General features: G+C 37.3%; 1 protein-coding gene across 1 annotated transcript in view; it reads left to right on the top strand.

Moving 5' to 3' along the window:
- Positions 1–758: 758 nt before the first annotated feature.
- Positions 759–17,358, top strand: part of HDX (highly divergent homeobox) — a gene marked incomplete at both ends in the record, with an annotated part of 192,424 nt that continues 175,824 nt past the window's right edge. The window contains one exon of the mRNA XM_079727734.1: positions 759–803. Within this exon, the coding sequence (XP_079583860.1) occupies positions 759–803 (45 nt within the window). The remainder of the gene's footprint in view (positions 804–17,358) is intronic.

Raw genomic sequence — 17,358 nt, 5'->3', positions numbered from 1 at the left:
TTCCTTGACCACATGTTTGAAGTGCCTATAATATTCTTTTTCTTTTGTCAAGGTATGGTATTGATTTTTATAAAGTTGTGGCTTGTAAGGTAGTGTTACTATCTAACATATGATGTAATTTAGATTTAAAAAAGTCTTCATTTACAGAACATGGACTTTAAAACTGAATAATTTCCACTTTAACACTTCAGTCACTCACTAAATTTGTATATTAGTTACTTAAAAAGAAGTACATGTAGTCCTATTCGTACACGATCTAATAGTTTCTTCACATTTATAAGGAATTTCACAAGTGTTGTGTTTGTTAGTGTGTTCACTCCATTCTTATAAAACGTGTAACATACTCTATTCCCATTCTAGCTATTCCAATGTCAGATAGCCTTTCTTAAGGTATTTATGTATTATTTATTAAAAGTTTGATTCTTTCTTAAAATTTGATATTTGTCACAGAGATTGAAAGTGTATCATTTTAGAGAGACAATTAAGAGTGCAGTCACATAAGAACACAAATACTCATGCTCCAAATTGATAAGTAGAATCTGTCTTTGCTTCCACTTTTTCTCTGTAGCATCTACCCCTCTTCATCTCCTATCCCTTTCATGGTCTTACTGTCTACCTGTTCTCTCCCTCTACCCCTAATCTAATAAAGGGGCTTACCTGCTATCATTAAAGTTCACTTTAGCATTAAAATTTTCCAGAGCATAGGGTAGAAATGTAAGAAATTGTTTCTTATTTTTTTCTCCTTACTCTAGGGCAAGATGAACAAAGCTGAAGTAGGGTATCAGTCCTGGCCCCAGACCCAGGTAACAAATATACATCAATGAACACTGAGTAAGGATCTCCATCTGCCTGAGGAGCAAGATACCTGGGGCCCTCTTACCAACATTTTCAGTGACCTCAAGTAATTCTGGAGACTTCAGACACTCTGAGATTCTAAAGCCTTTAATGGTCTGATTCAATGTCCTTAGCCTTGGTCCATGTAGACCTCTATCCAAGATTGAAGATGGTTAGAGATCCTCATTGTCCTAACCCTTCTTCAGAATGGGAATTGGTACTGTATTATTCAAGCCATCTACAACACCTGACACCTGAACACATTTGTACCACCATCATCTGGCCATCACAGGAAAGCTACCTCTTCCTGAGCTCCCAACTTACTTATTTATATTTGAGCATGTAGCAATGAATCTTATGTATTAATGTTTTCCTTGGCTAGTGACAGAAATTCACAAGTGATTGCAGCTAGCCCTTTATTCATTTGTTCATTCATTCAACAAATATTTATTGAGTGCCTACTATTTGTCAGGCACTGTTCCAGCTTCTTGGAATGCAGGTGTAAACAAGTCAGACAAGATCCTTTCCCTCATGGAGCTTATAGTATAGTGGGGGGAAAATAACATGTAAATATATAATATAATATCATATAGTGATAAGTTGTATGAGGTAAATTAAGTCTGTGTAAGATGTTAAGAGAATGCCTAGGGGGTGTGACTTTTTTTTTTTTTGATGAGTCAACAGGGCATAATGAACATATTATAACTTTCTGTAGTTATGAATTTCTATTACCCTCAATACATTTTGGCATACAATATCTAAAGTAGCTCATTCTTGTCAGGAAATAGGGAGTATGCACCTGTTGGTTCTGCTGTGTATGACCCCTTAGATAGAAGGCATGAGGCAGATAAGAATATGAGAACCTCTTCTCTTGGCCATTGAGGTTGAACTGAGGAACAATCGGCCATGTATGGCTTGATTATATTAGGTTCATGACTTCTTTAAAAATAATAATTATGTAAATGTTAAATATACACAAATGTAAAGAGAGAAGAATGGTGAAGCCCCCATACATCCATAACTCAGATTCAACAGTTGTAATTATTTTGCCAAATTTGCTTTATCTAAACCATTCTTTTGCTGAACTAGTACAAAGCATAACCCAGACATCCCATCTTTTCACCTCTACGTATTTCTGTATGTATCTCTTTCAGAATGGACATTTTCTTATATAATCACTGTTAACCTCATCCCTAATAAAATGAAAATAATTTCTTGGTATCATCTATTACCCAGTCCATAGTCAGATTTCCCCAAAAGTATCTCTTTTTAAAGAATGTGAATATCACATGAGCACAGAAGGCAATATAAAAAAGTGCTTGTATAAATGATGGGCTTTGAAGTTAGGTGCTACTAAGTTTGTATCCTGATTTTCTTATTTACAAATGTTGTGAGGTTAACCTCTCTGAGACTTGGTTCCTCCTCTGAAAACGGGGATAATAATATCTCAACATTGTTGTGGAGCTTAAATGAGAGAATATATGTAAAGAATTTATTTAGTATCTGGTATGAGGTCATCATTCAATAAAAGGGTAAGTATTACCATCACTAGGTATGGTATGAGAAAAGGGAGACAGAAATACAACCTAAGACAGGAAAATGTGGGCTTTGCATTTCTGTAAGTGCTGGTTATTAAAAAAAAAATCTAAAACCTCTGTTTGACTATACAAAACTCATGCTAATTAAGATCGTTTAAATGAAATGTTTGCAATTTTTGCTTTACTGCATTCAATAACATAACGATTATTCATATTTAATATTCTTATCTGTAAAACAGAGTTAACCCCCTCCTCTCCTGAAGATTAAATGTGACGACATATGGGAATATATCCATGATGGTGTTCAATATTGTGGGAGCTTAACAAATGTAGATTAGATTTGAGTTAAAAAGGCCTGACTTTGTAAGTTTTATTTGATTACCACATTAAATTATTCATGTATGCTGAGTTTTTGTAGTTTATTGCTCATGACATACACAAATTAAAAATATTACTAGAATGTTGCTTAGGGACAGGTTTATTTAGAAACAGGAGAATTGCCTAGATGAATGCTTGTGGTCCTTGGCAGCCTTATAATTCTAAGTTATATTAAACAATTTTTTTCCACAGTATTAGAATACTAATGAGGATTTTGTCCAGGTAAATATTATCTTTAAGATTTGAGAGTTATTGACCATTATCTGCAGGGAAGTTTGTTCAGAATATCCAGGGTAGCCTCACTAATGAAGGCACTGAGTTACAAATAGGTCTAAGTCACAAGTCTCTAAAAGAGAGTTCCCCTGGCCTGATGCTATCTTAACATCCACTTTGCATAAGCGTTACTTTTAGTTTCATAATATTTTACACATTATGTCAACATCCAACTCTGTTTCTGCAGCTCCTTCCTCTATTTCTGATCAGTTAGTTCCAGGTCTTGCTTTCAACTTTCAGTCACAACCCTCACCCATTTGATGTAGACCTTGCCAGGACCAGCTTAAATTTAAAACTCTCTTGACCAACATCCTTGTCAATTTACCTCTCTCAAATCAACTTCCTTAGAATAATGTGAAACCTGCTCTCCCAGGTTTCACATTATTTAAGAATGTTTATGATACTATTTTATCCAGTTAGAGGTAAAACTTAAGATGAGGTGAATTATTCTCATTATCAAATAACTTAGTTACTCGATTATATTATTCTGAAAGAGTTAATTAGATTAAATTCACTTAGTAACTAAGTTATTTTATTTTAAATTTGAAAAGTGAATTTGTAAGCACAAATACAATGAAATGTTTTCACCCTTTCCAAATATGGACTTATTTTTTGGCTGTATCCCATATTTTAATCGTAACAAAAGTAAGTTAACTAATCCCTTCCACTTAGCTTCAAACTACTTCTCCATATTCTGTCCTCATATTTTCCTTTTCCTACACCCGCGGTGTGCTCGTAAATACTTAAACTGGCTCTCTGGTGAAGGGGAAGCCCTGATTTGTACTCTTTGCTGATTTGCATCATGTTACTATCCCCACCATAGCTGACTTGAAGCTACCAAAGTGACAGAATTGAAAAGAGATGCACACAATCTGCTCTCCTGAGCAAGTGTTAGTATGCTCCAGCATACCACTGTCATTATTCACCTATTCTTCTTCCTACCCACTTAGAAGAATATTTAATGTGTCTAGTTTTTTAATTATCAAATTTCTTTGGATACAATGTTTTTGAGGACAAGAAGAGGGATACAGGTGAGTAGGGATAAAAAAGACTCTACATTAATACTTAAAACATAAAGAAATTAAAATGGCAGATACATTGAAGCTACCATTTATTCAATGTAGCAGATTCTCCAGGTTTTAAAGACACAAATAACTGCTTTTGAAATTGCTACACAAGATCCTAACACTAAAGCTTTGGCTGTGAAGAACAAAATAGAGGCAGGCTACCATAAACGCCAACTATGCATAACCTAAGGCTAGATTGCCAATTGAATATGGTAAATGTTAAGAAAATGGCTGTTGTCATACTAAATTGCTGAATCCTAATTAGAAATCTTACTGCTCATACTGTCAATTTAGATTTTTAGAACCTATAGAAGGCTCTCATGTATCATACCAGCTGAGAAAAAAATGGGTTTTATTACAGCATAACTCAAACAAGCAAATTACATTTCCTGTCCTATGCATTGTGTCACCAAATAAATTTGTAGTGATGAAAAATTAAACTCAGGACTTTCCTGGTGGTGCAGTGGTTAACAGTTCGCCTGCCAATGCAGGGGACATGGGTTTGAGCCCTGGTCCAGGAAGATCCCACATGCCACAGAGCAACTAAGCCCGTGTGCCACAAATACTGAGCCTGAGTTCTAGAGCCCGCAAGCCACAACTACTGAAACCCATGCGCCTAGAGCTCGTGCTCTGCAACGAGAGAAGCCACCAAAATGAAAAACCCACACACCACCACGAAGAGTAGCCCCCCCCACCTTGTTGCAACTCGAGAAAAGCCCACGCACAGCATCGAAGACCTGGTGCAGCCGAAAAAAAAAATCTCAATTACAGTACTCAGCAAAAAGATGTGAATCTAAACAAAACAACACAGATGGGAAGCAGACTGGGGATTTCTATTGAAGGAAAAATATTAATAATAAAATTCCTCAGGACTTCCATGGTGGTCCAGTGGTTAAGACTCCACAATTTCAATGCAGGTGTGTGGGGTGGTAAACCCACACACTTAAGGTCAATTAATCTACCAGAAAGGAGACAGGAATATACAATAGAGAAAAGACAGTGTCTTCAATAAGTGGTGCTGGGAAAACTGGACAGCTACATGTAAAAGAATGATACTAGAACACTTCCTCACACCATGTACAAAAATAAACTCAAAGTGGATTAAATATCTAAATATAAAACTGGAAACCATAAAAATCTTAGAAGAGAACATAGGCAGAACACCCTTTGACATAAATTGTAGCAATATTTTTTTTTGATCTGTCTCCTAAGGCAAAAGAAATAAAAGCAAAAATAAACAAATGGGACCTAATTGATAAATTGGTGCAGCGACTATGGAAAACTGTATGGAGTTTCCTGAAAAACTAAAAACAGAACTACCATATGATTCAGCAATGCCACTCCTTGGTATATATTCAAAGTAAAAGAAAACACTAATTTGAAAATACATGCCCCCCAGTGTTCATAGAAGCATTATTTGCAATTGCCAAAATATTGAAAAACCCTATGTGTCCACAACAGATGAATGGTAGAAGATATGACATATATATACAGTGAAATACTACTCAGCCATAACAAAGAATGAAATTCTGCCATTTGCAACAGCGTGAATGGACCTAGAGAGTATTATGCTCAGTGAAATAAGTCAGAGAAAGACAATTACTCTATGTTCTCAGTTATATGAAGAATCTAAAAAATAAAACAAACAAATGTATATAACAAAACAGAAACAGAATCACAGATATAGAGAACAAACTAGTGGTTACCAGTGGGGAGAAGGAATGGGGAGAGGCAAAATAGGGATATGGGATTAAGAGACACAAACTATTATGTATAAAACAGATAAGCAACAAAGATATATTGTATAACACAGGGTAATATACCCTTTATTTTATAATAACTTTGATTGGAGTATAAGCTATAAAAATATTGAATCACTATGCTGTAAACTTGAAACTAATGTAATATTGTAAATCAACCTTACTTCAATTAAATCAAAAGAATAAAAATAAACTTCTTAAGGCAAGCTTATAAAATGATGATATATCATTTTCATACAGTCTATATAATGGAAGCCAGCTGTATAAAATAGAGTACATTTTTCAAAAGGAATCATGAAAATTTTCTTTACCAAATAAATATTATGTGTGCCATTTAGAAAATTTACTCTAATGGAAACAAAGATACTCATTTAAGTATGAAAGAAAGATGTTATAATTTCTCATGTGACATCCAAAACATTTCATATTTTCCTGGGTTTTTTTTTTTACAATATTATTGGAGTATAATTGCTTTACAATGGTGTGTTAGTTTCTGCTTTATAACAAAGTGAATCAGTTATACATATACATATGTGCCCATATCTCTTCCCTCTTGTGCCTCCCTCCCTCCCACCCTCCTTATCCCACCGCTCTAGGTGGTCACAAAGCACCGAGCTGATCGCCCTCTGCTATACGGCTCCTTCCCACTAGCTATCTATTTTACGTTTGGTAGTGTATATATGTCCCTGTCACCCTCTCACTTTGTCACAGCTTACCCTTCACCCTCCCCATATCCTCAAGTCCATTCCCTGTAGGTCTCTGTCTTTATTCCTGTCTTACCTCTAGGTTCTTCAGGACATTTTTTTCCCTTAAATTCCATATATATGTGTTAGAATACAGTATTTGTCTTTCTCTTTCTGACTTACTTCACTCTGTATGACAGGTCCATCCAACTCACTACAAATAACTCAATATCGTTTCTTTTTATGGCTGAGTAATATTCCATTGTATATATGTGCCACATTTTCTTTATCCATTCAACCGATGATGGACACTTAGGTTGCTTCCATGTCCTGGCTACAGTAAATAGAGCTGCAATGAACAATTTGGTACATGACTTTTTTTGAATTATGGTTTTCTCAGGGTATATGTCCAGTAGCGGGATTGCTGGGTCATATGGTAGTTCTATTTGTAGTTTTTGAAGGAACCTCCATAATGTTTTCCATAGTGGCTGTGCCAATTCACATTCCTGCCAACAGTTCAAGAGGGTTCTCTTTTCTTCACACCTTCTCCAGAATTTATTATTTGTAGATGTTTTGATGATGGCCATTCTGACTGGTGTGAGGTGATACCTCATTGTTGTTTTGATTTGCATTTCTCTAATGATTAGTGATGTTGAGTATCCTTTCATGTGTTTGTTGGCAATCTGTATATCTTCTTTGGAGAAATGTCTGTTTAGGGCTTCTGCCCATTTTTGGATTGGGTTGTTTGTTTCTTTGGTGTTGAGCTCCATGAGCTCCTTGAAATTTTGGAGATTAATCATTTGTAGTTGCTTCATTTGCAAATATTTTCTCCCATTCTGAGGGTTGTCTTTTCATCTCATTTATGGTTTTCTTTGCTGTGCAAAAGCTTTTAAGTTTCGTTAGGTCCCATTTGTTGATTTTTCTTTTTATTTACATTTTCTAGGAGGCAGGTCCAAAAGGATCTTGGTGTGAGTTATGTCATAGAGGGGATGCTACTTTAAATAGATTGGTCCCTGATGACACATCTGAGGAGGTAAATTTTAGCAGACAATCTGAGTGGAGAAGTGTGCTATGTGGAGATCTGAGGAAAGAATTTTCAAAGAAGGCACAAGTGTAACATCTATAAAGAGGGAACAGGCTTTCCAGAAAGAGGGGAGTGGTGTGGAGACAAAGGCCAGTGTCAAATAGTGAACTAGGGCAGAAAAAAGTGGTGGAAAATTAGCCATAACAAGGATTTAGAACTTTATTGTTAATCTAATGGGAAGCATTTGGAGGGCTTTAAGCTGGGGAATGATATGATCTGATTCAACTTTGTAAAGAATATTTTAACTGATGTTAAAAATAAGTATCATTATTAAAGAAGGGCAATGGAAGACGATAGGAAATCATGTAAGATGCTTTTGTATTGGTTCGAGCTAGAAGTGACTGGTGTAGTAGTATTGGTGGAAGTGAGGAGTACTCATCTTGGAGTGTAGTTTTGAAGGTACAGCGTACTGGTGGCTTGAATATGAAGTGTGAGGGGAAAAGAAGAATGATCAATAGATGAATTTAATTACCTCTTTTTGTACTCTGGTTTCATATATGTCTTCTCTTGTCATTTAGGCTATACATTTTTCAAGGGTAGGGAAGCTGCCCTTCTTTTTCTCTCAGATCACCTCAGTTCAAGGTATGCAGTAGGTACTTAATGACTATGTTAATCCATCATAGGTTGGTCATCTCTTAATTCTCCACTTTCACCCTTATCATTCCTTATTTGAAACGTCTCAACTTCAATTATTTCTCTTTATTTATGCTCTTAACATCCTGATCTCAACCCAAGTCATTTAGAACCTGGATTACTACTACAATTATCTGACAGACCTCTCTCACTACAGCCTATCTCCAATCTGATTCAAACTGCAAATTGATGACTGACCAACCACTTGAAAAATTTTCTTTCAGTCATTCATTCAAAAAGTGCTTACTGATTTGTCTACTTTGTGTCCAGAACTCTTCTAGATGCCAGGTATATAATAATAAAACAGACAGAAAGGCCCACTTTCATGGACCTTATGTTTTCAATAACTAAAAATATAGAGTATGTTAGTAATAAGTGTTATAAGGAAATATTAAAAAGTGAAGGGGTATAGGTAGGTATAGGGAGAGTTGAGAGGATCGCAATTTGAAATATGGTTACTGTGCAACGTCTTTAAAGAAGTTACTTTTTAATCTGCAAACCATAAATGCTGGAGACGGTGTGGAGAAAAGGGAACCCTCTTTCACTGTTGGTGGGAATGTAAGTTGATACAGCCACTATGGAGAACAGTATAAAGTTTCCTTCAAAAACTAAAAATAGAACTACCATACGACCCAGCAATCCCACTACTGGTCAGACACCTTGAGAAAAGCATAATTCAAAAAGAGTCATGTACCACAATGTTCATTGCAGCTCTATTTACAATTGCCAGGACATGGAAGCAACCTACGTGTCCATCGACAGATGAATGAGTAAAGAAGATGTGGCACATATATACAATGGAATATTACTCAGCCATAAAAGGAAACGAAATTGAGTTATTTGTAGTGAGGTGGATGGACATAGAGTCTGTCATACACAGTGAAGTAAGTCAGAAAGAGAAAAACAAATACCGTATGCTAACACATATATATGGAATAAAACAAACTGTTTATGAAGAACCTAGGGACAGGACAGGAATAAAGACGCAGATGTAGAGAATGGAATTGAGGACATGGGGAGGGGGAAGGGTAAGCTGGGACGAAGTGAGAGAGTGGCATGGACATATATACACTACCAAATGTAAAATAGCTAGTGGGAAGCAGCCGCATAGCACAGGGAGATCATCTTGGTGCTTTGTGACCACCTGGAGGGGTGGGATAAGGAGGGAGGGAGGGAGGGAGATGCAAGAGGGAAGAGATATGAGGATATATGTATATGTATAGCTAATTCACTTTCTTATAAAGCAGAAACTAACACACCATTGTAAAGCAATTATACTCCAATAAAGATGTTTAAAAAAATTTAAAGATATAAATGGTCTGCAAAAAGATCAGCTGTGCTATTCTTTGGAATGTCATTCTTTCTTTCAGATGAATTCAGGAAAAGAATAAAAATTTGCTGGTCAGTGAATTAAATCCATAGGATTGATTTCATAAGCATGGGGTTTGTATGAAAATATGTCCAAGAGGTTGTCTCTTGTAGCCGTTTGACACTATAAACAGTTAGTTAAGACAAAAAGAATCAGCTAGAATATATTTTTCTTATGTGGGAAAACTATATTGCTACTTGTTATTTAAGATATTTCCAATGGGTTGTATTTTCCTATTTGTCCTCTGGGGCATCAACAAGCCTATTTCCTCAGTATGTTAAGACTGTCAAAATAAAGGAGCAATTCTGGAAACATTAAAAAAAATTAAAGAAGTTACTTTTTGAAGAAGTTACGTAAAATTGATATATTTTATTTTAAAGAGTTTACATTTGAGGAGAGATGTGAATCAAGTGAGGAACTGAGTCCTGAAAAGTTCAGAGGGAACAATAGTGCAAGGGCCCTGATGTGGCCATGAAGTTAATTTGTTTGAGAAATGGAGAAAAGGCTGGTGTGATTGGAAAGTTAGTTAGTGGCAGAGTGGCAGGAAATGTGGAGAGAGAGATGGGAAAAGCCAGATCATTTAAGACCTTGGGGCTAATTTGTATTTTGTAGTATATATGATTGGAAGCCATTGAATAATCTGGAGCTGGGCATGATCTGACTTTTGTTTAAAAAAAAAAAACACTCAAGCTGCTCTATAAATAATCGAATAGAGAGGTCTGATGTACCCTGCCCTAAGGCCTTTGGTGGCTTTTAATAAAATCAAAGTTTTCTGCCTACTTTCAAAGGCTTTTTGTATCAGTCTATCCTAGCTCCCACTAGTCCTCAACATACATCCTCTATTCGTTAGGCTGATTTCATCATGGACCTCCTCACAGTTTATATATATATATATGTGTATATATATATGTATATATACATATATACATATATATATACACATATATATATATATACTTTCCTACTTTTGCCCATTTCTTCCCCTTTAAGACAGTATTTTCCATCCTCTCTTATCCACCATTCAAGAAACAGCTCAAATTTCAATTACAACGTAGAATGTTTCCCAACTATCCTCACCTCACTGATGTTTTCAGTTATTAATGATGTAACTCCTGTCTGTAGTTCATGACTATATGACTGAGCACATGATCCTGTACTTTATTATATTGTTGTGAGAGTTTAATGTGTGCTAGTCACATCTTCCAAATGATATTATAAGTTCTATAATAGCAGAGGACCAATGAATTCTACATCTCTCATGGCATGCAGCATATTTTGGGAGTGTATCAAGTGTGTTAACTGATGTAACATAAGGCTTGAGGCTTTTTTTTTTCCTGTTGTGGTGTAATGGTGATTACTCAAGTAACTTCCAGCAGAACAGATATTAAGGTTAGGTGAACAGAAGCAATAATTTAAATTTCTTCAGTCGCCAGAGTCAACTGGAGACATAAAACAGTACACTCACTCTTATCGACAAATTCTAAAGGCTCAATGGACACCTTGTTGATTTCAGTAACACTGAATATACATTTGACAATTGAACACTGACAACAAAAAAACTATATTTCTGTATGTGATCATTTGATTTTGGCAGCGTGCAACAATTCTGCTGCAAGAGAATCTCAAGTCGGAAGACCAGGCAGCACCTGCTCAAATAGCTGGCATATAACTACTATAGTCACAGGGATGCTGGGCGTTCACTTCTACTCGGGAAGGGAGAGGTACAGAGAGGCCTGGCTTTGGATGCAGCTGATATGTGCGGGGAAGGGGCAGCCCCACTGCAGGCAGCTATGTCTCCTCCCCCCTCCCCACTCTTCGGTTCTGGGCTGAGGCCAGGGACTGTCCGGAGCTGATCTCGGCTCCCATTGGCCGCTGTCTTTTGTGACGTCACGATCATGATGAGAATTGATGATCGGACACGCTGATTTCATTGTCTGAGGAGGCAGTGGAGACCCAGGGAAAATCTCGCTGAATACGCCCGGCCCAGCCCTGGCTTGATCTAGGATCCTCTGATCCCTCCCGTCACCACACCACGCCCGAGGTAAGCACCCAGCATGGGTAGGTGTGAAGGGCGAAGGAGGGCGAGCAAGGCACCGAGCTAATGCTCTGCCCAGTGGGGGGCACGGAGATTCAGAGGCCTAAAGAGGCTGCCAACAAACTGGTGCGGCTTTGGGGGAGCCAACTGCCTCTATCCTCCGAGTGAAGCCTGGCGGCAGCGTGAGATTAAAAACGAGATGAGGATAAGGATACAGTAGACACTGGCAGAGACCGAAGGACCTTGCTCCGAGAGAGTGCGACGTTTGGGACGCGCTTCTGTCCCCTGAGTCGGAGGAAGTGGCGCCTCTGCCTCCGAAGAAAGGAGGGGGAGTGAATTCTAACACTTCTAGGTTTCACTGGACTGCAGATTTCTCACAGCCCTACTCAAACGCGCTGGAGGTGCTGCGCCTGCGCAATAATAACCTCTGCGGGGAGGTGGGGGTGGTAGGGCGGGGTTCGTGGCAAGGAGTATAGGCGTGGAGTTTGCGTTTGCGCAGGCGCCTTTTCCGTTTCGCTGGAGGGGGGTTGGGCTGAGGTCTGTCTGGGCAGAATATGCGAAGAGTTGGTAAGTTGTCCTTGTGATGTTCCAAGCGCTAGTTGATGGAAAGAATCTGCCAGTTACTTTGAATCTGGCCTAATGAGCATATGCAGCCCCAGAGTGGGCCTGAAAAATGTAAGAAGGCAAATTCTTAATCTACAGTTATCAGGTTTAGAATAATGGAAAGAACTCAGATAGGAGTTTGGAATAGAAATTACTGAGATGAAAAACCATTTGGAGAATATAAACACTAATTATTCAAGTGAATCCAACTTTTAGTCTTCAAGGAACTCTGATTTGGCGTGCCGCTCAGTGATTTTTGAAACAAACTCTTTGGAGAGACGCAGTAAGAAATGTTCCTTTCTTGTCTTTTTTTTTTTTTCCTTCTTGGAAAGGTTTCTTTTAAAGCTTTGGTCTCGGTTTCAGGTTTGGGGCTAAGTCCTTCCTTCTTCCTCTGTGTCTCTGTTAGAACCACCAAGGTCAAATCCTATTTTGAGAGATCCTGTACGACTCCCCTTCATTGGGAGGGGCTATATCACTCGGCAACCATGAGGAGCATCCTGCCTGTCTGTCCTTGGTGGAGAAATTGTATAGTAGTGTTGATACTTCTGCTCCACTGTCTGATCATGAACTCCTATTTTACAGAGGAATCTGGATTTTTCTCCATTTCTCATAGTTAAGGGATTATCAAGTCCTGGTGAGTTTTCCTTTGAAAGCCTCTCCTACAATTTTTCCCTTATTTTACAGTCTAAACTCTCATTACCACCCATCCAGTCATTCCAGGAGCCTCCTAGCCAGCCTTCTAATTAATCCTGTCAGACTAATGGCTTGATTACTTCCTTCATCAAGTCATTTTTCTTCACCAAAATATTATTGGCTTCTTATTTTCCATTGTTCCAAGCCCAGTTACACTTGGATTGCAAAGAGCTTTGTAATCTGACTTTATTATACCACAGGAACCTTATCTTAGTTTATTTCTCAGTGCACAACTCTCCCTAATGTCGCCAGAACAATCTACCTCCAGAACTTTGCTCCTTGTACCACTACCACTCCCTTCACCTAAGATGCTCTCTCTTTGCCTATTCATGTCTTAACCACCTTGGAAGCTCAACTTAAGTTGCACCTCTCTGTAAGTACCTTCCAAGTCTAATCCAACCATTATTAAGCTCATCTTTTCTAGAACTCCTACAACAGTTCTTATATTTGTCACTTTCTTATAGCCTGCCTTATACTGTCTCCTTATTTTTAAATTTTATAGTGTCTGTGTATGTATGTGTGTGTTAGACTAGACTCCTCAACTGGATTTTAAACCTGTTCTTAAGAGTTGGGACCATGCCATCTACCATATACTTCTTTATCCAAAGCATCTGGATGACTATTTGAAATATCTACAGCTATATATGGTCTTTATTTTCCAATTTCTTGGGAAACAAAGTAATACAGTTATCAAAAGAACTGTATATATGTGAAAACTTATTCATCATTAGTCAAGCAAGGGATCCTCCAGTGACTGAATAAACCTCAACGTGATTCAAAGAAAATGCAATACAGAAAAACAGGCATCTCTATATATTGGGTAGCCTGCAAATATGTTCTGTCCTCATAAATAAGACCAAGGGAACATTATCCCAGAAGTGGTTCTGTCTATAATTTTCTCAGTTTGAAAAATACTAAGACATTTTCCATTGTCTATGTTTCTCTTTGATAACATTTCATTATGCATCTTCTCTTAAATCCACTAATTATTCACTCTTTTTATTGCAGGATGTCTTGCATTTGCTGCTTTACATTGACTGTCACTGATAGTTTTCAGCTTGAATCAGAGCTAATCATTGTGATGGCTGCCATAATTGCTATTTTATAATATATCAGTTGTCACTTCCCTACCCCTTGGGCTTCAAACTGCATTGTTCCATGGAGCTCAGTTTTATTTGAAAGAAAGTGATTGTGGTTTAATACAGAGGCTTTCTACAGATTTCACTTGGACTGCTGCTTCACTTTGAGGCACCATCCCAATATCACATCAAGGTTTGAGGTTTAGGAACATGGATGAAAAGCAGTCCAAAAGGGTATTATATTTTGTAAATTTGAAAATTATTGTCATAGACTATTGTAAGTAAACTATTAATATTTTAAAAATACATATTTAATTAATTCTGCTTTTAAAATTGTATTCCCAGAAGGAATTATATTTTTATGTAGTGTAATCCCCAACAAGGTAAAAATATTTGAATTGTTGATTTTGATTTTACAGTGGAGTCAGCTCAACATGAAATTGGTGGTGTCTTATACTTGCACTGAGTACAATATGTCTAGGCATAGTGATTTGGAAGTAAACAGTGAAAATTCTAGAGAGATATATTCTGCATGCAAAGGGGACTGGAGAGGTTAGTATATTCAGAAACTGTCACTGACACCCTGAGACCTTTCTAGCCTGCATAAAATTTCAAGACAATAAACTGAAACTTGTCTGTGAAAATGGAATCATCCTTGTGCCAACTAGTAGCAAAATTGCCTGGATTAACCAGAGATCTAAGTACATGGCAACTGAACAATTGACATTATATTGTCAATCAAATACTATACTTTACATCTGACATCTGTAAAGAAATCGACAACAGCAGAGCTGTCTTACCTTCTTGATCTCCTGTTGTTTTACATGAGACTTATGTCCAATTGGGTTGATCCTTAGAATCTTTAAATGTGTTATTTGTTAGAGTGGCAAAAAATGAGGAAAACATTTTCTTAGCCTCTCTTCCCTTTGGGGTTGGGGTAATTTATTTTATTGTTCTTAAAACAGCCATGGAAACATGTGACTTACATGCTCTGGGTAGGCACTTTTCTCAAGTAGACAAGCATGGAGCTTGTCCAGGGTCATACAAGTAGTAAGTGGCAGAGCCAGTACTTCAAAGCGAGTGTCATTCTAGAGGGTTCATTCTTAACTACAAGGTTATAGGTTGGAGAGGTAGAGTGAGGCCCTTCTTCATTTGTTTTCAAAAATTGTGTTTGTGTGTGTGTAAGATTTCTCCCTGACTTACTCTCTTTATGAGTCTGTAATACCTATGACATTTTCCTTTCTCTCTCAGTGGAAATGAAAATTTTTAACAGATAGGATGACTTTTAAGAGAAAGAGATCCTTGTTTTGACTCCAGTGGCTTCGGTGGCAGAAGGGATGTAGACCCATACACTATTTTTTCTATTGTCAAGTACCAAGCAATGGTGAAAGCGTTTCTTCATTGTGTTTTGTGAAAGGATAGATCATAAGTTTTCTCCAACACTAATACATTGCTTTAATATATTTCTTTATATATTATACTTTCTTACTTGGTTGGCTTGGTCTACCTACAGTGTGCTTCATGGATGAAATAGCTACGCCATTTAGGAAAGTAATTATCCCAGACCCATTCTCCAAATAGCTTTGCCCTTTCATAGACCAATCGTTTATTGTGTTGAAATCTCCTCAACAGAGAAACAATTGGAAGAGATCTGAGGAATTGTAAAATGTGGAAGAAGAAATATATTCTACATTAATGGGAAGTATTACATTAGGTATAGAATACTCAGACTTTACTCATCCCCATTATTCTAAGACAACATGAAGTTGTTTTTGAATATGTATGTAAGTTAAAATAATCAGTCAAGCATTTTAATTAGAATCTGGAGGCTCACTTTTATCACCAATGAATGCTTAAGAGATGCTAAACGTCGTTTTTTATTTTATTTTTTTTATTTTTTGTTTTTTTCCCTTTTCCCAACTAGTAGTACTTAATGTAGAGAGAGACTACTTTTGAACTCAGTATTGGTTGTGATTTGGAGCCAGTTTACTTATCTGGTAGGGTTTGGCGCATCTGTGTCTATTAAATCCTTGCAATTCAAAGTGTGTTCCATGGAGTAGCAGTATGGGCATCACCTGGGGACTTCTTAGAAACTGAAGAATCTCTGGCTCCACCCAAGACCTACTGAATCAGAATCTGCATTTTAATAAGATCCCTGGGTGATTCATATGCACATAAGAGTCTGAGAAACACTGATACAAAGTGAAATATGAATTCCTGTACAACTTAAACTTTTTAAGAGCTGGTAGTTATAGAAAATTCTGAATTTCCTTTTGTCCGTTTTCACATGTGTAAATATGTAATCAAAGTATTATCTGGCTAATATACATCAGTTTTGCTCCATTCTGGAGTCAACGTTGTCTCTTTGAGAAGATAGCTACACCTATGTGATGGATAAAATTGTTAAGAGTGACTGAACCCACTTATTTTGTTGATAGTAATGACCTTACCATTAAAATGATATTTATCCTAATTACTTGACATGTCAACAGTGTTACAGAAGAGTATAGATTTATTGGGGTCACTGTGGCTAACACCTTCAAGAGGAACTGTATTAGTTTTCTATTTGCTCCTGTAATAAATTATCACAAACACATGGCTTTAAACAACACATGTATTATCTTACAGTTCTGGTGGTTAGAGGTCTGAAACAGGTCTCACAGGGTGAAAATCAAAGTGTCATCGGCTTCCTTTCTGGAAGCTCTAGGGAAGAATCTGTTTCCTTATATTTTCTAGCTTCTAGAGGCTATCCACATTCCTTGGCATGTGGCCCTCTTTCATCTTCAAAGTCAGCAATGTCTGATCACATCTTTCACATTGCAACAGTGTGACACTTACTCTTCTGCCTCCGTCTTCCACATTTAAAGATAATTTTGATTACACTGGGCCCACTAAAATAATTTAAGATAATCTCTTTATTTTAAGGTCAACTGATTAGCAGCCTTAATTCCTCCTGCAACCTTCATTCACTTTTCCCATGGAGTCTAACATATTCACAGCTTCCAGGAATGAGGATATAGATTCCTCGGGGTGCAGTGGGGTAAGTGTCGGCACAGGAATTGATGGCCTTTTTGGCTGATAAAGGAAGCCAGCCTCTAATCTTGTTATTGGGATAAGTAATTGGTCAGTGTTCAGGGAGAATGCCATCTAAACATGAAGATGGGCATTTACAAGAGAGGCCTACAACCCATCCTTCCCTCATTGTCCTCAGAAGGAACCAACCCTACCAACACCTTGATCTCAGACTTCTAGTCTTTAGAACTGCAAGACAATACATTCCTGTTTAAGCCACCATGTTTTTGGTACTTTGTTATAGCAGCTCTAGCAAA

The sequence above is a fragment of the Hyperoodon ampullatus genome, assembly GCF_949752795.1.
Source record: "Hyperoodon ampullatus genome assembly, chromosome: X".
Classification (NCBI taxonomy): domain Eukaryota; kingdom Metazoa; phylum Chordata; class Mammalia; order Artiodactyla; family Ziphiidae; genus Hyperoodon; species Hyperoodon ampullatus.
The sequence above is the reverse complement of the archived record's forward strand: the minus strand, read 5'-3'. Positions and strand labels throughout refer to the sequence as shown.